Genomic DNA, 26,133 nt, shown 5'->3' on the forward strand with positions numbered 1-26,133 from the left:
TTTAAAGGCTATTAATGATGCCGATACTATTAGATTCTGCAGACAGTCCTGCACCTTATAAGCAAACCACACTAAGAACTGCCGACCTGGGCTTCACAATCCAAAATGCTTTCTGCAATACTGATAAATACAAGGTATTAGTTAATATTCTGGCCAAAATACGTAAGCTCGCAACCCACGTAAAGGGTCCTCGTTGTCTTTTGAATAGATTTGTCACCTTTTTCGGTGATTTGTAACGTTCACATGCAGCAGATTTTCCACTGAGGAATATCGGCTGCAGATTTTGGTGCAGAATCCACATTACATACAGATTTGAATGCAAATTTTGGCCCCCTCATTTAAAGAGGTGAAATCTGAAATTCACATGTCACAGACTTAGCCAACAAGCAAGTGCACCGCAAATATAAAACACTTTGTCCTGGGTTTTATTCCTGGCCGATAGTAAAAATACGGTGCAGGACTAAAGTCCCCATTTCTGTAATTTAGCACGTCAGATCAGGTGCTTGGCTGTGAGACAGCCGTGGACCCGGGTAAAGGGGGGAGAATACAGAAGCAGGTCATAATAGCTTCTGTCTTCTCTTTTGTGTCTTCTCTTTCTCAATGAGTGCTATGTAGTGAATAGAGGAAATGGCAGTATCTCTGCCTCTATGGGAGCCCGGGAATGATATGATCGCCAGGGACCCCCGACATGCTGTGTCTTAGCAGTTTCCAGCCCAGCTCTGCCAATGACTACTGTCACTATGGGGGGGGGGGGGTATTTTCCCAGGTAAATGGGGCTCCTATAGATACCCCAGGTACAATGGAAAACTGTTGAATAAGAAAAAAAATATAAATGTCCCCCAGAGGTCTTATACAATGTCATGCGGAACAGAAATGAAAAAAAAAGTTACAAAAATGCATTAAAGGGGTTGTCCCACGAAAGCAAGTGGGGTTATACACTTCTGTATGGCCATATTAATGCACTTTGTAATGTACATCGTGCATTAAATATGAGCCATACAGAAGTTATTCACGTACCTGTTCCGTTGCTAGCGTCCTCGTCTCCATGGTGCCGTTTAATTTCAGCGTCTAATCGCCCGATTAGACGCGCTTGCGCAGTCCGGTCTTCTCCCTGGTGAATGGGGCCGCTCGTGCCGGAGAGCTGGTCCTCGTAGCTCCGCCCCGTCACGTGTGCCGATTCCAGCCAATCAGGAGGCTGGAATCGGCAATGGACCGCACAGAGCCCACGGTGCACCATGGGAGAAGACTCGCGGTGCATCGTGGGTGAAGATCCCGGCGGCCATCTTGCTAAGGTAAGGAAGAAGTCGCCGCAGCGCGGGGATTCGGGTAAGTACTAAACGTTTTGTTTTTTTAACACATGCATTGGGTTTGTCTCGCGCCGAACGGGGGGCCTATTGAAAAAAAAAAAAAAAACGTTTCGGCGCGGGACAACCCCTTTAAATCTATATATATAAAGCTGAAAGCCCTCACTGACTCACTCACTGACTGACTGACTGACTCACTGACTGACTCGCCAAAAGTTCTCCAACTTCCCAATGTCGTAGAAACATGAAATTTGGCGCAAGCATAGATTATCTCCAAAATAGGAAAAGAAATTGGGTCCCAACTCGATTATTCAATTCTAGCACAAAAGAATTGGCGTCGAAATTTAACGTACATAATCTAAATCACTCACTTCCCAATGTCATAGAAACGGGAAATTTGGCACAAGCATTGATTATGTCACAAAAAGGAAAAGCTAATGGGTCCCAACTCGATTATTCAATTCTATGCGCAAAAGAATTAGCATCCAAATTTTACGTGCGGAATGTAATTTTCTCACTTTCCGGTGTCATAGAAACGTGAAATTTGGCACGAGCATTGATTATGTCATAAATAGGAAAAGTGAATGGGTCCCATCTCGATTATTCAATTCTATGTGCAAAAGAATTAGCGTCGAAATTTTACGTGCGAAATGTAATTTCTTCACTTTCCGGTGTCATAGAAACAGGAAATTTGGCACGAGCATTGATTATGTCATAAATAGTAAAAGCTAATGGGTCCCAACTCGATTATTCAATTCTATGCGCAAAAGAATTAGCGTCCAAAGTTTACGTACGGAATCTAATTTTCTCACTTTCTGGTGTCATAGAAACATGAAATGTGGCACGAGCATTGATTATGTCATAAATAGAAAAAGCTAATGGGTCCCAACTCGATTATTCAATTCTATGCGCAAAAGAATTAGCGTCCAAATTTTACGTGCGGAATGTAATTTTCTCACTTGCCGGTGTCATAGAAACAGGAAATTTGGCACGAGCATTGATTATGTCCTAAATAGGAAAAGCTAATGGGTCCCAACTCCATTATTCAATTCTATGCGCAAAAGAATTAGCGTCCAAATTTTACGTGCGGAATGTAATTTTCTCACTTTCTGGTGTCATAGAAACGGGAAATTTGGCACGAGCATTGATTATGTCATAAATAGGAAAACCTAATGGGTCCCAACTCCATTATTCAATTCTATGCGCAAAAGAATTAGTGTCCAAATTTTACGTGCGGAATATAATTTTCTCACTTTCTGGTGTCATAGAAACAGGAAATTTGGCACGAGCATTGATTATGTCATAAATAGGAAAAGCTAATGGGTCCCAACTCCATTATTCAATTCTATGCGCAAAAGAATTAGTGTCCAAATTTTACGTGCGGAATATAATTTTCTCACTTTCTGGTGTCATAGAAACAGGAAATTTGGCACGAGCATTGATTATGTTATAAATAGGAAAAGTTAATAGGTCCCAACTCGATTATTCAATTCTAAGTGCAAAAGAATTAGCGTCCAAATTTTACGTACATAATCTAAATCTCTCACTTCCCAATGTAATAGAAACATGAAATTTGGCACAAGCATTGATTGTGTCATAAATATGAAAAGTTAATGGGTCCCAACTCGATTATTCAATTCTAAGCGCAAAAGAATTAGTGTCCAAATTTTATGTACGTAATCTAATTCTCTCACTTCCTGATGTCATTTTATATGAAGGAAACGTCGCATGGTTACCTCCACGTGGTGTTTCCTGGGTAACGCAGAGAACTATGCAAAATGGTGAACATATGTTTTTCCTCAGTATCTCTAAAGTAACCACGACTTCGTAAGATTTTCCGTGTGAACACCAGATAAACACCAGTACCAAATTAACTCGGGCGAAGCCGGGTATATCAGCTAGTTTATCTATATATAAAATTGAATGTATGCGTGTCTGTGTGTGTGTTTGTCCTTTATGCGCTACTACACCATTCATCCGATCGCCATGAAACTTTGGGAAGTTGTTGAGTACACTCCTGGGAAGATTATAGGCATAGTAAAATTATCCTACGATAAATGGCGCGCGTGCGTGCGTCGTCGACAGTTGCGCCCCCCCCCCCCACGTAGATCGTTTGATTTCCATCACTGCCACTAATTCTCTCACTTCGCGATGTCATAGAAACTTGAAATTTGGCATGAGCATTGATTATGTCATAAATAGGAAAAGTTAATGGGTCCCAACTCCATTATTCAATTCTAAGCACCAAAGAATTAGCGTCCAAATTTTACGTACAGAATCTAATTCTCTCACTTTCCAATGTCATAGAAACTTGAAATTTGGCACGAGCATTGATTATGTCATAATTAGGAAAATATAATGGGTCCCAACTCGATTATTCAATTCTATGCGCCAAAGAATTAGCGTCCAAATTTTACGTACAGAATGTAATTTTCTCACATAGAAACTTGAAATTTGGCACTGGCATTGAATATGTCATAAATAGAAAATGCTAATGGGTCCCAACTCGATTATTCAATTCTATGCGCCAAACAATTAGCGTCCAAATTTTACGTACGGAATGTCATTTTCTCACATAGAAACTTGAAATTTGGCACGGGCATTGAATATGTCATAAATAGGAAAAGTTAATGGGTCCCAAGTTGATTATTCAATTCTAAGCGCAAAACAATTAGCGTCCAACTTTTACGTACGGAATCTAATTCTCTCACTTTCTGATATATATAAATGAATGTATGTCTGTCTGTCTGTCCTTTATGCATTACTACACCATTCATCCAATTGCCATGAGACTTTGGGAAGTTGCTGAGTACACTCCTGGGAAGATTATAGGCATAGTACAACTATCCTACGATCGGTGGCGCGCGTGCGAGCAGCGTCGACAGTTATGCCTCCCAGACAAAGATCGTTTGATTTCCATCTCAAGCACGAAAGCAAAAGGCATTACGAGCAACGGGATACGTGTTCAACTACAAAATGATGCATCCACCGAACGTTTCGCAAGACAATTGCTGGATATTGAGAATGCTGAGGTAAAATGAAAGCTGTGCTGTGATTGGTTGCTATTTCTTATACTGCTGAGGTAACATGAAAGCTGTGCTGTGATTGGTGGCTACTTCTTATACTACTGAGGTTGCATGAAAGCTGTGCTGCGATTCGTTGTTATATATTATACCACTGAGGTAACATGAAAGCTGCGCTGTGATTGGTTGCTGCTATATATAATACCGCAGAGGTAACATGAAAGCTGCGCTGTGATTGGTTGCTATTTTTTATATTGCTGAGGCAGAATAAAAGTTGCGCTGTGATTGGTTGTTATTTCTCTTACTGCTGAGGTAACATGAAAGCTGCGCTGTGATTGGTTGTTATATTTTATACTGCTAAGGTCAAATGAAAGCTGCGCTGTGATTGGTTGTTATATATTATACCACTGAGGTAACATGAAAGCTGCGCTGTGATTGGTTGTTATCTAGATATATAAAAACGAATGAATGTATGTCTGTCTGTCTTCGCAGCAACGCGCGACGGGTAAGCTAGTTATAGAATAAAATACAGCTATAAGAAAACAACCCCCTGCTGACCACTGCCTAAACTGTCATCATATCCACCCTGTAATCTGAAACTATACAAATTATATATATATCAAATTGTCCAAAACCAAATGGGGAACCCATTTGTTTGCATAAATATACAAATTGTATAAATAACAAACTATAAAAAAAGGAAAATCTGATTTTTTAACTTTTTGCACACATTACCCATAATAAAAAGGTGCAAAAAAATTCTGTAAAAAAAGCTATTAAAAAATAACCTTAGATGTCATGAAAAAAAAAAAACAGCTAAAAGTATTTTTAGCAGCCCTTAAAAAAAGCAAAAAAAAAAAACTGCCATAAAACTTCCACATGTGTGAAATGGAAGTTTCCACATGTTTGTCTGGTCCTTTAGGGAGGTACCGCTCTGGTCCTAGAGAGGTTGAAATCTGCACCACAGGTCAGTTCAGCTGTGGATTTCGTTTGGATTTTTTCCACACTATGTGGATGAGATCTGTCAAAAGCTCATCGACATCGCTTGTATCGGTAAGGCCTCGCTCACTCAAGCATTTTTATGCAGCTATTGGAGCTGCGTTGAAAAACTACGACCATGTGAAGCACTGGATTCCAATGCATTCATTCACATGAGCGATTTTTGGTCATGTAAAAAAATTGCACAATCAAAACGAGAAACTGTCGACAGTTTCGGTCACCTATTTTTCTTGCTGCATTAAAAGTTAGCTCTTGACCTATCTTTTGCTGAAAAATGCTGTACACTCTGTAGTAGTGCAGTATACAGAAGGGCCTGTAGAGGGCTGCAGACAGGACTTCTGGTGCTAGGGTTAACACCAAGGGGTGGAGCAGGAACTAGATAAAAGCTCAGTTTCCAACAATCTCAGGGGGAAGTTATAGCTCAGGTGAGCTGGAAGGGCTGAAAGCCTGAGGTCCAGTGTGGACCAGTGGAAGCATTGAGATGCCGTGTCAGGAACTGGGAGCCCGATCCGTGCGGATCAGTTTTGGGTCAGTCGCACGTCTGATAGAGGAAGGCGCCTTCTAGACACCCCAGGCAGGGTAGTGACAGTGACCCAGTAGGTGGTGAACCCAGGATTGCACATGGACTGTGTTTGTGTATGCTGTTTGCTGTGAAATAAAGGCTGGCAGGTGCCAGTCTTAAAGAAAATCCACGTCTCATGAAGCATTTCTACACGTGTGGTGCGCCATTTTCCTGTCTGAGAGGTCAGCGATCCGCAGGCGAGTGACCACCAACTTGCCACAATTCCCATTGACTCCTATGGGAGATGAAATTAAAAAAAAAGAGAGGAGGAGGGATTTCACCTTTGTCTGACGCTCGGAAAAGAAAACAGCTGTCGCTATTTAAGCTATCGAAGCTATTAGAAGTCATCCCGAGGATTTCTGCAGACCGAATAATTTCTGTGCTGCTGTGTATTTTTCCCGCAATACGCCGGTGTGAATGGACGAGAAAACACTAATTAAGCTTGGGACTTGATCGCGGATATTCTTCATTGATGCGATTTTTAGCCGAGATGCGGCCAGCGTGAAAATGCATACGCTTGTGTGAATGAGGCCTAATGCTGCGGATATTCCATGCAGCATTTAAGCCGTGTGTGAATATACCCTAAGGTTGTGTTCAGTAGCATAAATCCTGGATTTCACAGAGAATTTGATCTGGAAACATCTTTAATAGAGATGAGCGAGCCTGCTCAGATAAGGCAGTTACTCGAGCCAGCATCGCTCTTCTTGAGTAACTGCAATCTTGTCCGAGCAGGTTCGGGGGGGGGGGGGGGGGGGAGCGACACTGATTTAAAGGGCTATTTAGCCTAATGAGGTCCTGATGTGATCTATTTTGCACACAATTGCGCAGCGTATTGCACATTTGCGCACTTCCCAAGCACTTCTAGGGGACCTTTGCTTTGCAATTACGCAGGAAGATAGAACAGGTCCTATTTTTTTGCACACATATGAAATGCGAGCAAAAAAAAAAAAAATCGCCCATGTGAAAGAGCCCATTGATATCAATGAGTTCTATTCTCTGCGTATTGCGCACATATCTTTTAAACGTTTATAAATGCACCCAAATTCGGTAGTCTGAAGAAGCCCTAAGGGTCATCCTTAATTACCCTCTGTTCTCTGAACTAAAACTAATGTCAGCCATTACTCTGGCCATAGTGCTGTTCATCCAGCTCTTCTCGGAATGGTATATACCGTAAACTGGAATGTAATCATACAGAACAATACACATTTATATACCACTCAGGATGATGAGTTATCAAGCAACATCTGATACTTGTGTATGAAAGCTAAGTGATTCAAAATGGCTATCCATGGCTGATTATAATAAAAGACTTCTTGCACATCGTGGGTTGTGGATGTGAAGTTACGAGAGTGCCTACAAACTAAATAAATACACACATTACTATATGACCCTTTTGTAAAATGTGATGAAAATGGCTTTTTTTTAATGCTCTCACCATTTAACATTGGTGAGAGAGTTCAGTTCTGCTTCGTGAGTGCCCCTGAGACAATGTATTAATTACTTGATTGTCTCAGCACTAGTGATATAAGTACTGACTTAATTAAATAAATGAACCTAGGGAATAACCTTAAATTAAAACTATATATCAAAATAGACGCCCTCCTTGTGGGCAAACTGTATCGTTAAACTTTGGTTATCATAGTGTGTCTGTGTGCACCAATGGCATAGTTTACTGATTGTTACAGTATGTAGCACCAAATGGCACCCATGGTATCTCCAAGACATGTATCAGCATTACCTTGTCACAGAATAGTCTACATAATCCCTACTAAACCCCCAGGAGGAGGAGGATTTTGTACAACCAGCCAGATGATATAGCAGTATGACTGCACCTAGACCAGTAGGTACGCACAGCATGTGGGTATGTGAGACGTGCCGTTCAACCCCAATGGATAGCATGTGTTACCAGAATCACAGTAGGGCCTTGTGGTAGGTCGCGGTATACAGCCCAATGCAGCAAAAAATCCACAGCAAATCCACAAGATGTGAATATATCCTTATGGCACCTACAGTCTTAGTTGACTTAGAGATCAACTTGGCAAGAAATGTCTAGATTTACAAGAATACTTTATAGCACTAAAATATTCATAGAATTATAGAATGGTAGAGTTGGAAGGACCTCCAGGTTCATCGGGTCCAACCCCCTTCTAAGTGCACAATTCACTAAATCATCCCAGACAGATATTTGTGCAGCCTTTGTTTGAACACTTCCATTGAAGGAGAACTCACCACCTCCCGTGGTAACCTGTTCCACTCATTGATCACCCTCACTGTCAGAAAGTTTTTTCTAATATCTAATCTGTGTCTCCTCACTTTCAGTTTCATGCCATTGCTTCCAGTCTTTCCTTGTGCAAATGAGAATAGAGCTGATCCCTCTACACTGTGACAGCCCTTCAGATATTTGTAGACCGCTATTAAGGCTTCTCTCAGCCTTCTTTTTTACAAGCTAAACATTCCCAGATCCTTTAACTGTTCCTCATAGGACATGATTTGCAGACTGTTTAACATCTTGGTAACTCTTCTCTGAACTTGCTCCAGTTTGCCAATGTATTTTTTAAAGTGGGGTGTCCAGAACTGAACACAGTATTCCAGATGAGGTCCGACCAAGGAAGAGTAGTGGGGGATAATAACCTCACGTGATCTAGACTCTATGCTTCTCTTAATACATCCCAGAATTGTGTTTGCCTTTTTGGCTGCTGCATCACATTGTTGACTCATGTTCAGTATATGATCTATTAGTACACCCAAGTTTTTTTTCTCATGTGCTGCTTAGCCCTATTCCCCCAATTCTGTATGTGCTTTTTTCATTTTTCTTTATTTCTTTATTCATTTTTTATTATTGTTATGGTGTACCTGAGTTTTCCACAAGTTTTCTAAAATACACCATATTCTCCTTACTCAATCATTCGCTGCTGTTTGCACCCTGTTTCGTGTCTGTAAGTTCTGATTTTCAGGTGGTCTTCCCCATTTATCTGAGGTCCTGCTGTTTGCAATCCACTATCAGGGAGGGGGTGTGTAGCAAGCCTAGCATTCTGCCAGTACTTCACTATCTTGTAGTTTTTTTACATTTACTTCCCATGCTGAAATCCACTGTCTCTGTTCCAATCATCAGGACTGCAGGATCTAAATGCCCAGGACAATCACGCATTTTACCGACCTCGGAAGGATGGAAGGCTGAGTCAACCTTTAGCCGGCTACCTGAATGATGCGCGGATTGAACTTGCAACTTTCAGGTCATAGGCGAAAGCTTACACTCTGCGCCACACGAGGCTGTATATTTTACCTTGCAGCATCGCTGTAAAGCAAATCATCGCTCATATGTATGACTCCATTCAAAATAATAGAGTTCATATTCACACAAGTTTTTAATGCGTCTCGCAACACACAAGAGAGATTCACGCTTGTATGAATGTGGCCTTATGCAGAGAATTAAAAGAGTATTCCCATGCTGCAATACGAAGGCATCTCGCCGGCTCGGTTGGGATTTGACCTCTGAGTCCCCTACCACTGATCCTGAGAATAAAAAGACCAATGTTACTGTTCAGGGAGAAACTAAAGGGTCTGCAGCACTGAGCACCCTTCCAAATATTGTAGGGGCTCTGTCATCCCTACTGATCACATCAGTTACTGCACATCACTATATATGGTGGGAAAACTCTTTTAAAGTAAGTTGCAGATGTCATCCAAGGCTCTAATGTGAAATATGAAGAATGATGGATGGATTTCTGCCACGGACTATACAGAAGGGAGACTTTGAAATGTGTTTGCCGTAAGCTATTAAGGAAGGGAGGAAGTCAGCTTCAACACTGCATGGAAAACATCCACCAAACAAGTCCGCAGGGACACCGCTTCAACACCGGTAAACTAGCCCAACCGAAGTTACATATCCAGCGTGCAGGTGGCGATGGATAAAATTTAAAACTTTATTGGATCCATTAAAACAACAGCTCCATTAAATCTGCAGATGCCAATGAACAGTTGACGCGTTTCGGATGTATTGTCCTTAATTGTAGCTGACCTAACCAACAGAAGCTGTTCAACACACTTATTCTCAAAGTAGGAGCCATAAATCGCCAGGAACTGCTGTAGACACACCCTTTGAATTCTGATTGATTTCCAGTTAAAGTCAAGGGAGATAACAAGATCCTGACAACGAATCCTCCAATGAAGTGGACAATGAGATAAGACATAGTGGAAAGTTTTGCTGAAGAAAGGTTTTGTTAGTTGTGGAGCTGAACCCAAATTAGGACACCCTAATTTGGGTTCAGCCGTGTGACATTCCGTAACTCAGAGGAATGAAGGTCAGTGTTGAAGGTCACTGTAATATCTGACCAACAGCATGTACGTCCAGCAAAGACAAAGACTAAGACTAGTGACTGCAAATGGACAGATACTATAATGTAGAGATAAATCACTGGTCTAAATAAGGCTCTCTGAAGCTGAACTTTTGAAAATACTCCAAAGTTTTATGATCTGAGTATTATGAAAACTTTAGAAATTCAGCAGATGATGTAATGTCAGCAGGCCAGGCTTGACAGCCAGAAGTTGAAGGTCAGCAATAAAGTAATTCTTCTTGGAGGAGGTACATTTTTTAGATGTGAAACTCACAGATGTAGATCATTCTTGTCCAACAGAGTGAAAGCATAGATTCTGCACCAACAAAAGCATGGACCTCAAGACTTGAGCAGATGTGAAGCATACTTTAGGGTCTTTAAAGAACCACAATATGGCTTCTTTTTTGGGCTATCAATAGAGATGAGTGTGCATACTCGCTAAGGGCAATTACTCAAGCGAGCATTGTCCTTAGCGAGTACCTGCCCGCGTGGAAGAAAAGATTCGGGTGCCGGTGGGGGAGCGGAGGGGAGATCTCTCTTTCTCCCTCCTGCCCCCCCCCCCCCCCCGCTCCCTCCTGCAACTCACCGCTCACCAGCGCCGGCACCCAATTCTTTTCTTCCAAGCGGGCAGGTACTCGCCAAAGGACAATACACGCTCGAGTAATTGCCCTTAGCGATTATGCTTGCTCATCTCTAGCTATCATCTTCAGCACACCAAGGTGAAAATATTGGAAGAACAGTAACTGTTGGCAAAAGTTAAAAGTCTCTGTAAAGACATTGAAGTCAATTGGCTGTGGTAAGAAAAAAAAAACTGGACAACTTTCAGGGTACACAAAGGTATGCTAAGAGTGATTCTCACTTACACATGCTTCCTTTGACATCACCCACCATTGCCTCCGTTTGCAGTGGTGTCGTGATGAAATGATGAAACTGAACTGCTATGGGGTGGAACAGGGTTGCCTTGAGTGACGAATCCAGGTTTAGTTTAGGCGCTGACAACAGCCATGTTTGTGTCTGGAGACCTAGGGGTGAGCGCCTCAATCCTGTCTTTGCTGTGGAGCAGCACACTGCCCCCTGCTGGTGTGATGGTCTGGGGAGGCATTGCATACGACCATCAGTCAACCCTAGTAGTGGTATGAGGGACAATGACAGCTCAGCGATATGTTCAGGACATCCTGCAGCCACAGGTGTTCCTCTCATGGCGGCTTCCAAGAGGCCTCCAGCAGGATAATGCTCGACCATACACATAAGGGGGTCACAGGAATGTCCCCACAACATTGTAGCCAGATTTATCATCAACTTTGACAGCCTGCAAGTTTTCATGATCTAGAAGCTCAGTAACAGCAAATGTGGAGTGAGATGCCGCAGAATACCATGCCCACCCATATCACATCTTGCATCCAAGCTAGAGGCGGTACATCAGGGTACTAGAGCCTCCGTGCCCACCAGCATCACATCTTGTATTCAAGCTAGAGGCTGTACAACTGGGTACTATGGCCTCCATGCCCGCCTGTATCACATCTTGTATACAAGCTAGAGGCAGTACAACAGGGTACTAGAGCCTATATGCCCGCCCGTATCATGTCTTGTATCCAAGCTAGAGGCCGTACAACAGGGTACTAGAGCCTCCATGCCGGCCAGTATCACAGCCTGTATACAAGCTAGAGGCGGTACAACAGGGTACTAGAGCCTCCATGCCCGCTCGTATCACAGCTTGTATCCAAGCTAAAGGCAGTACAACAGGGTACTAGAGCCTTCATGCCCGCCCGTATCACATCTTGTATCCAAGCTAGAGGCGGTACAAGAGGGTACTAGAGCCTCCATGCCCATCCGTATCACATCTTGTATACAAGCTAGAGGTAGTACAACAGGGTACTAGAGCCTCCATGCCGGCCAGTATCACAGCCTGTATACAAGCTAGAGGCGGTACAACAGGGTACTAGAGCCTCCATGCCCGCTCGTATCACAGCTTGTATCCAAGCTAAAGGCAGTACAACAGGGTACTAGAGCCTTCATGCCCGCCCGTATCACATCTTGTATCCAAGCAAGAGGCGGTACAAGAGGGTACTAGAGCCTCCATGCCCATCCGTATCACATCTTGTATACAAGCTAGAGGTAGTACAACAGGGTACTAGAGCCTCCATGCCCGCCCATATCACATCTTGTATCCATGCTAGAGGCGGTATAAGAGAGTACTAGAGCCTCCATGCCCATCCGTATCACATCTTGTATACAAGCTAGAGGCGGTACAAGAGGGTACTAGAGCCTCCATGCCCGTCCGTATCACATCTTGTATACAAGCTAGAGGTGGTACAACAGGGTACTAGAGCCTCCATGCCCACTCATATCACATCTTGTATCCAAGCTAGAGGCGGTACAACAGGGTACTAGAGCCTCCATGCCCGCCCGTATCACATCTTGTATCCAAGCTAGATACGGTACAACAGGGTACTAGAGCTTCCATGTCCGCCCGTATCACATCTTGTATACAAGCTAGAAGCGGTACAACAGGGTACTAGAGCCTCCATGCCCGCCCGTATCACATCTTGTATCCAAGCTAGAGGCGGTACAACAGGGTACTAGAGCCTCCATGCCCGCCCGTATCACATCTTGTATACAAGCTAGAGGCGGTACAACAAGGTACTAAAGCCTCCATGCCCGCCCATATCACATCTTGTATCAAAGCTAGAGGCGGTACAACAGGGTACTAGAGCCTCCCTTCAAGTGTTCAGTTTTCCACAATAAATGATCCTTTTGCTCTGATATTGTAATCACTTACTTACATCAATGTTGCAATCACACATAAACTTTCATTAGATTCCAACAACTCCTTCTAGGAGCTTCATTTTTTTGACAATGAGTGTATATGGTCAGTCATTCATCTGGATGGCCATCATGTAATACTACATTTCCTGCAGATTTTTTGCCGTCAAGGTCGGAGCAGGAAGGCTTCACTCTAATTGTATTGAATGGAAGCACTGCTTTCAATTACACTTCCACGTACAACCCCGGTGTCGGAGGCAGAAGTGCCCTAAGTGTAATAGGCCCGGACTTCCATTGATTTCAATGGGAGTGAAGCAGCCTCTGAGACTGCCTGCTCCAAGCCCAATAATGATGTCCAGAGGATAGGTGAGCATAGAATTTGCCCAACAAAACCCTTTAATTATTCATTATGTAAGCATCCCTTGCTAGAATTCAGCACTAATCACTGGATTTCTAAGCATGCTCAATAAAATGTAATTTGACTTTACTAAATTGTGCATCTAGATAATAATGAGTCTATACTTCTGCTATGCAGTTCCTTATAGTTTTGCAACTTCCTCATAGGTAATACTAACACTATTCACAAGTACTGCGGCATTGCCAGACATGGAGAGTAGAATCGGCATCTAAGAAACATCAAGCTGAGAAAGTTCTGAAAGAGGAGGGATGGATGGCCATGAAAACTCCTTCTGCGGTGTCTCCTGGATGAAATCATACGAATGTAATCTTACCAGAGCGATCCTTGCAGCTAAAGTTCTTTTCTTCTCGTAAGCGATATTCACAGCTGCACATAAAGCGCTGCCTGATCCTCTGCTGAGAGCCAGGTTAGGGTCTGCTCCATTAGCTAACAGCTCTTTCACAGCCTGGAAAAACAGCAAAGAACTTGTGTGGAGAACTTTTTATTGGAAAACAAGACAAAATGGGAAAATAACACAATGGAAAAAAATTACAAAGTTCTACTGATAAACAACACATCACAGGCATATCACAATAAGATAAACCATAACGATCCGCTAATATAAAGAAATATCTGTACATGATTCTCACCAAGTCATTTCCACTAGCAATAGCCAAGGAGAGAGGAGAGTGACCACTCCATAAGATGTTGACCTTGGCATTGTGGGCAAGGAGTAAAGAAATTATATCCCTGGCAAACTGTAAAATCAAAAAGACATATCACATCTTTGGATTAGCCTGTAAAGGGGATTGGTATGGCCCAACTGCAAACTAGACATCCCCTCTAAATGTAACTACAATATTACATAAGAGGTTTGCTGTAAGCTTACCTTATAGTTGTCCTCACGTTCACATGCCACGTGCAGAGGCGTACGGCCTCCCTCCTCTGGAACACAGGGGATTTTATCAAAGTAGTTGTAAAGAGGAAGACCTGTTTCAAGGCCACCTTTCATAGAAAACCCAAGGATCACTCCATTTGTCTCTCCCTGAAGGAACATTTCACATATAGTTAAGGACTAATGCCAAATTTTGTTAGTCATTTTGCTGCTTACCAGCTTGTCAGTATTGTCATGGCACTGCAGGCTAAAGAGTGAAGATTGTGTTCAGGGTAACAGCTTGCATGAGCCCCAGTCCGCTACATTATCATGCCAGCACTTGCTCAGTGTCATTTGGGTGCTGGGTGCCGACAGTGACACTTCTCCTGCTGTTATGGACTGATTGGTTGGCTAGCCAATTGCCATATAGCTGTGTAATTTATTTCAGCCCCTCCTCTCAGAGGGCGCCGGTTATACTCCTGCCTCAGTTAGTCTGGTTTGACATGCTGTCTGAGCTCTATGTCTGACTCCTGTTTGGCTAGAGTCTGTTACCTGGCTGAAGGCCCTCTGCCTGAAGTGGTATCTCATACAGTTGGTGGTTTCCTGATTGACCTCAGTATCATTCAAGTTAAAGGGGTATTCTAGTCTATTTCTGGTTAGGTCATCAGTAGTTGAAAGACAAGAGTCTGCTGCACAAGACTGCTGTCCATCAGCTAATTGTCCGGCCCACTGTGAAGTACAGCGGGCCGGACGTCATCATCAATAATCAGAGGTAACAGGTGCAGCAGCGTGCACTCCCATTGATTTCAATGGGAGTAAAGCTGGTATTGCTCCTGCTTCCTCTGACCATTGATGACAACGTCCAGCCTGCTGCACTGATCAGCTGATGGACAGGGACCCATCAGTGGCGGACTCATGTCTGTCAACTAATAATGACTTGTCCAGGGGATAAGTCATCAATTAAAATAGACTGGAATACCCCTTTAAGTCTGTCTGGTGAGATCTTTATCTCTGGTGTGGTTACATCTTCTCCCTAAAAGGTTGTGGTTTATATTTATATTATACCTAGCCTTTGCCACAATCCCTGTTTCCAATTAGGGAAAGTCAGAGTCATCCTAGGTTTCTAACGTGGGGCTGGCCTTATCAGGGTTATTTACCTGCTTATAAGCAGGGCTCTCTTGTATCAGTAGGTTAGGGTCAGTTTCCAGGACCTTTCACACAGCAATGTCACAGACCAGAGCAAAACACCAGTGCAGGCAAAGTTGCTCGCGTGACAGAGAGGCAAAAATCAAGATGAATCTTGGGCCCACAGTCTCAGTTATCTGTGTAGCTCCTCTCCTGGAAACATACTCCTTACTTCCCTGGACTCTCAACCAGTCAACACTCACACTTCAAGCCAACTCTCAGAGTTGCATGGCGATCTCCTCTCCTTTGCTTAGTGGGAAGAAGTCCTGGGGCTAATAATCCTAGGGAAATTCTCGGGAAATTGCTCGGCCTCTTCCATTATCCACACACAGACCGATCAGTGTCTGTGGGGGTCCAAAAGCATCTCTCTCACTCTCTCTCTCTGGCCGCCTGCAGACGGGCAGAAATTCCGCGGCGGGATTTCCCGCAGAATTTCTACTCTTGGAAGCTGCCATAGGATTGCGTTAGCAAACGCAATCCTAGGCAGACGGCTGCGGTTTGGCTGCGCGAAATCTCGTGCGGAAAACAAACCACGGCATGCTCTAATTCTGTGCGGGGCTCGCAGAGCCCAACACAGAAACGTCACTCGCCGGCCGCTGACTCCGGTCTGCGCATGCGCCGGCTGTCCGACAGCCAGCACATGAAAGATTTGGAGCTGCGGAGCACGAGTGAGTACTCGCCGAGAATTCTCGCTGCCGGATCCAACCTGGCCATCTGCAGGCGGCCTCTCTCAGACTAACTCTCTTGACAAGACTGCCTCATCTCCCTCACATTCCACCTTGCAAACACATATATGAAGCATGATCACATGACTTCAAACTCACAACATAAAATGATACATTCCCAGACACAGACAGCACATTTGCAGATGTTAACCCTTTCATTCCTGCAAACATTAATACATTTAGCGGATTCATTCCACATTAAAGACGCTATACCAGACAAAGTACAAGACAATACAATCTACATATAGCATTAATTCTGGAGAGGCCCCAGTGACTTTGGGCCATTACAGTAGTGCTGCAGAAAATAGTGTGGATGGACGATTTCCCACTATCAAGTCCAGAGCTTAATCAACCGTGAAATTGCCTATTCACACGATTGAGAGCTGCGTGTTGTAGCAAAAAAATGCTGCAGCTTCAGGAGGAGAGAAAGATGAAGCAAAGTCCTGTAGGAACCCCTGTTTCCGCGGGGCTTCCCTTCATCTCAGCGGGGCTGGAGGAATATCCCCAGCAGCGTAGATTCCCCAGCTGTAGGGAGAGAGGGTGGAAATCCCGCTACTGGGGATTTCCTTTTTCTCTCCTGCAGTAGAATCCCTCTCTCTCCGCTGTGGGGAAATTCCTTCTTCTCTCCTGCAGGGTAACCCCGACATTTGCGTTGCTGGGAAATTCCTTCTTCCCCGTAGGGAAACCCTGGCATCTGCGCTGCTGGGAAGTTAATCACCCTTTGCCAGCAGCCTCGCATAGTCTCCCATAGCAGTCTATGGAGTCTTCTGCGATTTTCTGCAACAAGATAGGTCAAGACCTATTTTTTCAGGCAGCAGGGAATTTCAGTCGCTGAATTCTGCTGCTGATGTCCTATTTTTTTTTGGTGTGATTTTTTTGACGTGTCTACAAATTGTTTTATCTGCAGGTCTCCATAGGATACTACTGGGTTCATTAGATGCAATTTTTTGATGCATGTAACTTTGCTGCAGACAATTGTCCATGTGAAGGTGACCTAAAAAACACAATGCATTTCTGTGCAATTAACTATTATTATACCTTGATGACTATTCTGATCTGGCGGCCAATTTATATAACGATGTGAAAATCTGAAGCTGGCTGGAAAGCAGAGATGGTGTAGGTCAACCAAATAAGGTACTGGAGTTCAGTTTCACGATTCACACTAATATAAGAGGACAATTTTGAAAACTTTGCCCAGTCTCCGGAATGCTCCTTTAAGGCAAACTAACAGGGTTACTGTTACTCCATTAGAAAATAAGTTTTTTATGTATTTTATGGAAAAACTTTGACTATTGTTTGAAAACTGGGGCAAACATTCTGAGCAAAGAAGTGATAACTCAGTGTTAAAGATTAAACAATATTCTACAGTATTGCACTAAAATAGTAGTGCCATCTATCAAGAGGATGGAGACATAGCTGACAGCCTGACAGACCCCAGAAAGCTCTTCCAGCAGGGTTAATCTATAGGGATTAGTATTGAGAAGAGATGACACCGCAACGAAGAATCAACGACTCATGGAGCCTACAAACTGCGCGCAGCACTGTTCTCTGGGTGTTTTATCTGCTGATAAACACTGGCTTTATTTGACATTAATCTGTGTTCATTGATGGAAACCAACCGTGGTCACCACAGATCTTCCAAGAACGAACACAAGAAAATCTCCAAGGAACATCGGAGCTGCGTGCTCCATTTTATGTGACAGAAGTGTCTTTATGCCGCATGCTATATTTATCTCCGGCGCACTAATGAGACGTCCCCGTGAGGATAAGCAGTACTGATGTACCATACCCTGTCATGATCATACACGTAGTCCTCATCCTCAGCGCTAATGTTCGGATCTGAGGCAACATGCAGCAAAATCTCTGTCATCCGGATGCCTTCAGCCACTGGCAAGGCTGCGGCGATGTGTAGCGGGGTAAGGGAGCCATGCTGCGGAATAAAATATATTGTCACATTATCACCAACCTCAGACTGTCAACTCCTCAACTGAATTACATCTGCAGTAATACTCATCAGGCCATGATGATCCGCAGCGCCAACAGACAATTATTGATTGAGAACTGCGACATGAGAAGAAAAGCGTGTGATTTAATAAATGAATTGATCACCGACGGAATTATCTATATGGGACAAGTTATGCCCGGCGACTAATGAACAGTAGAACTCATTGATCAGAAAATATGTTGAGCTAGCAGCAAAGTCTTATGCGGGGTAATGGAAAGAGGAGATGGCAATCAGTCCTTACAAGTAATTACGCTGAACAGCCCAATAATTCCCATCGCAGTACTTAATATTTTCTAATGATGAGATTTAGCGGCCAACCATATCGTAGTGGAGCCAGGCGTTCCTACGTTACGTATCAATAACTAATGACTACCTTGTGTCTTTTGACAAGGCAATTTTAAATAGGTCAATATCTGAGAATTGTATCATAGACACATAGCAAAACTGAAAAGTAGACGGGACTGAAAATAAAGTCAACAATGGGGGAGGTTTAATAACCCTTCCCAATCCAATTTGTATCCTGGTTTTCCTAGAGGGCTTACTCTTTTTCTGCCGTTATACAACGGCGCTATCTGCTGGCTAAAGCCAGTACTGCATGAGGTGACATGTTGGATAGCCTCCGACAGCAGAGGGGCTGGCAATATACAGTAAGAGAACCCCGACGGACGTCTTCCAACATCGGAGCTCTACAGCCTTAAATCATAATATGTTAAGAGGTCAGACAGTGGATTGGAAAGGGTTAAAGAGGCTGTCTGAGACCCATTTGTAATGTAGAACATGCACCCATCTTTGTGTGTAAGCTGTTCCCTTGGTTATCAGTGACCTGTGATAGGGAAAAGCTATCTATGAGGCCTGATACACACAAACGTTTTACGTGACTCTTACGCCGCGATAAAACGTCAGGTAAAAATCGTAACCGTGTGAAGCATTGGATTCCAATGCATTCATTCACATGAGCGATTATCAGGCGCGTTAAAAAAAATTGCGCCGTCAAACCAAGAAATCGACTCGCCAGTTTTTCTCACTGCGTCAAAACATAGGTCTAGACCAATTTTGATGAAAAACGCTGGAAGTTCCCATAGACTCCTATGGGAGCTGAAAAAAAAAAGAGAGGGGGAGGGAATTTACCTGCATCCAACGCTCGGAAAAGATGAAAGCTGCTGCTATTTCAGCTATTAGACGTCATTCCGAGTATTTCTGCCAACTGACAGAATTCTGCGTTGCGTTGTATTTTTCCCGCGATACGCCCGTGTAAATGGATGAGAAAACGCTAATTAAGCTCGGGACTCAATCGCGACTATTTGCCGTTCATGTATTTTCGGGCCGCGATGCTACACATGCTCGACTGCCACTTCATTTAAGCTCCTCCTCACTGCAGGGGGTGGAGTAAGCCTGCAGTGTTGGAGGGGGGGGGACATGACCCCTGTTGGGGTAGGTGGGGATCTCAGCGGTGAGACCCCCACCAATCAGACTTTTATCTTTCATCCAGTGGACCATTTGAAGAATTGCTTTCCAATGTATTCGACCAATTTTAGTTGCATAAAAACGTTGCGCCAGGAAAGATAGGTTACCAGGAAACCAGTGTGAATACATTGATATGTCTGCCCAATTATCTTGCTTAATAAAATACTATAATTAATTAATCATTTTAATTAAATTACAAATATTATACAGTTCAACAGGACATTACAGATTTCTGATTGCACAAACAGCCCACAAACTTCATCATTTCCTGGCTAGAAGACCCCATGACTATAACCATACAGACAGCCAATCCATCATTAGAAAAACTTTTTTCTTGTTTATCTGGCAGAAAAAAATTCTTTAGTATCATCAAAAAATGTAAATTGCTGGCAGTGCTAAACCGTAATACGGTGCAACAGATGACAAAATCCCCTAGTATGCAGTATATCTCTGGCAGATAGGAGGACAAGACTAATATTAATGCTACGTGACGGCCTGGTCCAGACTTAACTCTGAGACCCCGGAGCATGAAGCTATACCATCTGTAATATTGGAATGGAATACAATGATGAGGGTGAATAAGCCTTAAAATTGTATTTCCATATTGATGGAGTTACCTGAGTCTTCAGTCGGACGTCAGTCCTGGCTCCACACTCCAGCAGCAGCTGAGCAGTGCTGACGTCAGCCGCTTTAATGGCAAAGAAAAGTGCATTCATAGGAATATTGGATATATTAGGGTCGGCACCTCGCAGGAGAAGCAGCTCCATGGTTGATCTCAAGTTTGTATTCCTAGATCAATGAATATTAATATTACCAGAAAACCGCATGTAAGAAATCATCATACATATGTTAGTAACCCCTCTACCCAATCAGATTCTAATCAGACCCCTCTACCCATCATACATAAGTTAGTGACCCCTCTACCAATCAGATTCCTAGTGTTATTGAAAAGTTAAGAAATGTAAGTAGCCATCTAACTGACTGAAAGCTAACCACAGACCCGCAGCAGCTAACCCTGTCCAATCAAGCAGACATGCAAAGTAGCGCACTTCCAGGAAGAAGAAAAATTGTCTCTCTAGTGCCACCTGTTGGAAGTTGCTACACTACAACATAGTAACCTAGTATGTTAGGCTGAAAGGAGACAATGTCCATCTAATTCAGCCTGTTTCCACCCCCACCCCCTTGTTGATCCAGAGGATGGGGAAAAAAAACAAAGAGACAGAAGACAATTAGCGCATTTGGGGGAAAAAATCCTTCCTGACTCCTTATGGGAAAGTCAGAATAATCCCTGACTCCTAGACCCGGATTAACAAGGATGTGTTCATACGTAGCTAATTTGCAGTGGATTTCAGACTGCCTTCCATACCTATTATGATCACCGGTGGAATCCACTACATCACTCTCGAAACTTGCACCAGTCTTGTCATTAACAGATGTTTGGAGGGATCCACCACATATGGGCAACACGTCACCATTCTTCTCCATGTCCTTGTCATTCATAAAACAGCTCTCACTTTCAGAACTGTCCAACACAAGCTTACTTTTTTCCTCCTATACTTGTAAATAAGACATCAGAATAAGATCAATACAAAATGAAGACAACCGCCATACTGAAGCCATCGATGTGATGATAGATAATAACAATCCGACTATGAACTTGAATATCTATAAGACTAAAGTGAGGTGGAAATTACTAAAGGTCATACCGCATATTAACTTTTTCCACAACACTTCTGCCCTATTCAGTAGGTTGCTGGACTTGCTAAATAGGGCAGAAGTGTTGTGGAAAAAGTTAATATGCCCTCGGTATTGGTGTATTATGTCGCCACCAGAAGTAAGGGGTGGCGACATAATACACCTGATTCAGGCCCCCAGCTTCTGATTGGCTGTGGGCGCTGGCACAGGCAGTGCAGAGCCTGGCCAGCGGCCCCGGCATAGAGGACAGCGCTGAGGCAGGGAGTGCGGGGACAGAAGACAGCGGTGGCAGAGATGCAGGAGGAGAGTGCACCACAACTGTGAGTGGGGAGGGGAGACCGCTATAGGATGTTCACTATTACGCTGGCGGCCACTGTGGGGGTTGCTGTTACGCTAGGGGCCGCTGTGGGGGGGGGGGTCGCTGTAATGCTGGGGCCGTGGGGGGGGGGCGGGGCGCTGTTACACTGGGGGCCGCTGTGGGGTGGGTCGCTGTTACACTGGGGGCCGCTGTGGGGGGGGGTCGCTGTTACACTGGGGGCCGCTGTGGGAGGTGGCTGTTACGCTGGGGGCCACTGTGGGGGGGGGGGGGTCGCTGTTACGCTGGGGGCCGCTGTTGGGGGAGTCGCTGTTACGCTGGGGGCTGCCATTACACTGGGGGCCGCTGTGGGGAGGGTCACTATTATCACTGGGGGGTGGAGGGGGAACTATTATCACTGGGGTATGTTTACATGTGGCAGAAATGGGCAGGGCTGTTTCAAAATAGACAGGGTGCAGATTTTGACTGATTTTGGATGCGGAAATGCTGCAGAATTTTCCACAGAATTTTCTGCTGAGGACATTCTGCAGTATTTCCGCGTCCAAAAAGCAGTCAAAATCTGCACGCTTTCCTTTTTAGAATGATGGGGGTAAAATTGTACGTCGTGATAAGCCCTGCCCCCTGATGTGTTGGCACTTTGCGATAAATAAGTGGGTTTTGGGTTGCAGTTTGAGCACTCGGTCTCTCAAAGGTTTGCCATCACTGACATATAGCATCCCAATAGTGAAAATGATCAGAACGCTGGTCAAGGCTTTTTTAGAACCACAGCATTGTAGTAGCTATTAAGGAGTATGGATGTCCTGTGTCCCAAGCTGCCAATCTGGAACATCCAACACAACCATGTACGAGTACAGCCGCCCATTCACTCACTGCATGGCAAGTGACCAACTGCAGCTTCCCCACCACATCACAGTTGACCACCAAAGCACACACAATACCTATGTTCTAACAAGCTATAATAAGTATATGGCAAGTAGTAAAGGGCTACATTTTTTTTAAATGGCTTCCTTTTTCAGACACATTATAATTTCTTGTATCATACATGTAGCCAGGACTCCAGGCAATAAAGGATTCTCTGTTCTGACTTGATAAATATGTGGTTCTCGCTGTGTGCACTCATGCCGACAGTACTGATGGCTGTACATTACATTGGCTCCTATATGGGAAATTATACTGACCTTGTCCTCGGGGAGGTTCCGCTCAGCCACATTAGGCCAGAATGACTTTGTGCTGTAAAAAAGCATCAGACACAAGGACAAAGCTGATAGTCCCTCGTCATTACTCTTGTTAACATCCGCTCCATTGTCAAGAAGAAGGTTAATGATGTTATTATGGCCATTTACCTGAAAGAGGACTTGTTAGCGTTCCATATCACAATTCACAAGTCAGAGATTATTGATAGCGGCGGCGGACCCAACAGACAAACCTCATTGCTAACATATGTTTATTGTAATCACAGCTCTACTAGATTAGTAAAAGACAAGAAATAGTACAATATAGCTAATACTAGCACACCAGGGGTGGAGTGGAGCCATAAGCCTGAGCTCTCCAAACACTCTGAACATAACATTACATCTCTGCCGATATACATACAATTGCAAAAATGTTTTATTACACATACAGAAGATATAAAAAAATCAACACACCCCTGTTAAAATGCCAGGCTTTTGTCTTTAAAACAATCTGACAAAGATGAGTCAGTTCATATTTATTTCCACCTTCAGGCCTCATTCACACGGGTGTCTAAATCACACATAAGCTCGCTTGTGGCGAAATGGACGATTTTCCGTAATCAAGTCCCGAGCCTCAGTAGCGTTTAAATCACTTATTCACACAATCGGGAGCTCCGTGTTGCCGACAAAATGCGCTGCTCTTCAGAATTCCCTCGGTCCGTAGAAATCCTCCTAAGGGCTTCTAATGTTTTAAATACAGACACCGGTCTTCTTTTCCGAGTGTTGGATGCAGCTAAATTCCGTCCCCCTCCCTTTTTTTCCAGCTCCCATAGGAGTCTTTGGATACTCCTGCATTTTTCAGTCAAAAGATACAGTAGGTCAAGACTAAAGATGAGCGAGTATACTCGCTAAGGCACATTACTCGAGCGAGTAGTGCCTTAGCCGAGTACCTCCCCGCTCGTCTCTAAAGATACGGGGACCGGCGTGGGTGACAGGTGAGTTGCGGCGGGGAGCAGGGTAGAGCAGGGGGGAGAGAGGGAGAGAGAGATCTCCCCTCCGTCCCTCCCCGTTCTCCCCCGCCGCTCCCCGCCCCCCGCTGGCCCCCAAATCTTTAGAGACGAGCAGGGAGATACTCGGCTAAGGCACTACTCGCTCGAGTAATGTGCCTTAGCGAGTATACTCGCTCATCTCTAGTCAAGACCTATTTTTTCGCACAGCAGGACATTTCAGTCACTGATTTCCCATATTTTTAGGTGTGATTTTTCTCTCGCGACTTAAAATCGTTCATCTGAATGTTTCCATAGGAAACCATTGGTTCTAATAGTCGCGATTTTTCCACCCTTAATGATTTCTGATTGTTCTGATGGGACATATTGATTCCCCATTCACATGGACCATTTTGTACAGATAGATTCGTGGATGTGTACGAGGCCTCAATGTGCCCCATCAGTACAATTCCAGTGAAAAACAAATTGAAATCATTTAGGGTGGAAAAATAAAAATAACAAAACTAAAATAATGCAGTTGCTTAAGTGTGAACACCCTCTTATATTTGGGATGGGGTTGTGTTCAGAATTAGCCAATCACAGTTAACCTGATATTACATAGTAGTCAGCACTCCGCTGCCATTATTTACAGGGATTCTGGTTTACCCCATAGAAAGTTCAGCTCTTCTAGGAGGATTTTCCTGACATTTTCTTAATTTGTCCATAAAAAGCTTACAGCAGATCAAAGGCACATCATTACATACAATATATTGAGGATGGTCATCAAGAAGTGGATTAAATTTGGTGCAACAGTGACATTACAAGAACTGGACGTCCCTCAAAAATTGCTGAAAATACAAGGAGAAAATTGGTTCGGGAGGCGGCCAAGAGCCCTACAGCAATATTAAAGGAGGTACAGAAATTTCTGATAAGTACTGGTTGTGTAGTGCATGTGGCAACCATCTCCCGTATTCTCCATATGTCTGGGCCGTGGCATAGGGTGGCAAGATGGAAGCCTTTTCTAATTGAATCCTGGCTATGTTTTGCCAAAGCCTGCATCAAGTCTGCCAAAAGTGTGTGGGAGAATGTGTTATGGTCTGGTCCACAAAACCTTCAGACCTCTGCTATAAAGCTGAAGATGAAGAGGAATTTCACCTTTCAGCACAACAGCGACCCAAAGCATATCCCCAAATATCAAAAGAATGGCTTTGCCAAAAGAATATCAAAGTTTTGGAATGGCCCAGCAGAGCCCAGACCTGAATCCCATTGAAGACTTGTGGATTAATCTAAAGACGGTGGTACACACGAGATGCCCTCACAATCTTAGGTCTCATTCACACAGGCCATGCATTTTTACACTGGCTGCATTGCGGCCAAAAATCGCATGAATGGGAAAAAGCCGCAAGCGAGTCATTGCTAAAATTAGCTTGTCCTGTGCATTCACACGGTCGGGTGCGGAGTATTAGCGGATAAAATATGCCGCAGCCTGGAATTCCGTCGGTCAGTATAAATCCTTGGAATTACTACTAATCCTTACTAGAGCCAGTTGTTATGCTTTTGCAGCCTTGGCCCCCTCCCTTTTTTAGCAGCTCTCATAGGAGTCTATGGGATCTGCCAGCGTATATTGGCCGAAAGATAGGTCAAGACATATCTTTTCTGACCGTGCATAAAACTCTCCGCCGCATTTAGTCGTCGGTGTGCTATCTTTTCGGCTGCAACGTTTTTACGGTCATCTGAATGAATGCATTGGAATCCAATGCTTCAGATGGTTGTGATTTTGTATCACAGCTAAATTGAATGAGGCCTGACAGATTTGGGGCGCTTGTTCAAAGAAGAGTAGGCAAAGATTGTCAAGTCAAGATGTGGCATGCTGATAGTCACCTACCCCAAAACACTGAATGTTGTCATAAAGTCAAAGGGGACATCAACAAAGTATTAGTTTTAGGGTGTGTATATTTATGCAACCACATCGGTTTTTTTTCTTCCACTCTAAAAGATTGCAGTTCGTTTTTCAATGGAATTGTGCAGATGAAGGGCCACATTGAAGTTATTCATCGTTGACGGATTTTTTAACATGACACAAACATGGCATTTAACAGGGGTGTGTAGACTTTTTATATACATTGTATGATTGATCCAGTGTGGAAAGGAATCAGGCGGATTCAACAACTTCATTTAATCCATTAGGGCAGGGGTGTCAAACTCATTTTCACCGAGGGCCACATCAGGCTTATGGTGACCTTCAAAGCGCCAAGTGTAATTGTAAGACAGTACAGTAAGGGCCGGTTCACACAAGCGTATTGGCGTACATAATATGCAGTGAATAGAA

At 43.8% G+C, this 26,133-nt stretch overlaps 1 protein-coding gene across 3 annotated transcripts in view; it reads right to left on the bottom strand.

Moving 5' to 3' along the window:
* The window catches only part of ANKMY1 (ankyrin repeat and MYND domain containing 1), a 54,506-nt gene that overhangs the window by 13,622 nt on the left and 14,751 nt on the right, over nucleotides 1-26,133 (bottom strand). For all 3 annotated transcript variants that reach the window (XM_066598223.1, XM_066598224.1, XM_066598222.1), the window contains 7 exons: nucleotides 22,825-22,989; nucleotides 21,002-21,186; nucleotides 20,253-20,424; nucleotides 17,956-18,096; nucleotides 14,272-14,427; nucleotides 14,033-14,140; nucleotides 13,717-13,848 (listed from right to left, as the gene is read on the bottom strand). In XM_066598223.1, coding sequence (XP_066454320.1) covers nucleotides 13,717-13,848; nucleotides 14,033-14,140; nucleotides 14,272-14,427; nucleotides 17,956-18,096; nucleotides 20,253-20,424; nucleotides 21,002-21,186; nucleotides 22,825-22,989 — 1,059 coding nt within the window. The remainder of the gene's footprint in view (nucleotides 1-13,716; nucleotides 13,849-14,032; nucleotides 14,141-14,271; nucleotides 14,428-17,955; nucleotides 18,097-20,252; nucleotides 20,425-21,001; nucleotides 21,187-22,824; nucleotides 22,990-26,133) is intronic.

Source organism: Eleutherodactylus coqui, chromosome 1, assembly GCF_035609145.1.
Source record: "Eleutherodactylus coqui strain aEleCoq1 chromosome 1, aEleCoq1.hap1, whole genome shotgun sequence".
Taxonomy (NCBI): Eukaryota; Metazoa; Chordata; class Amphibia; order Anura; family Eleutherodactylidae; genus Eleutherodactylus; species Eleutherodactylus coqui.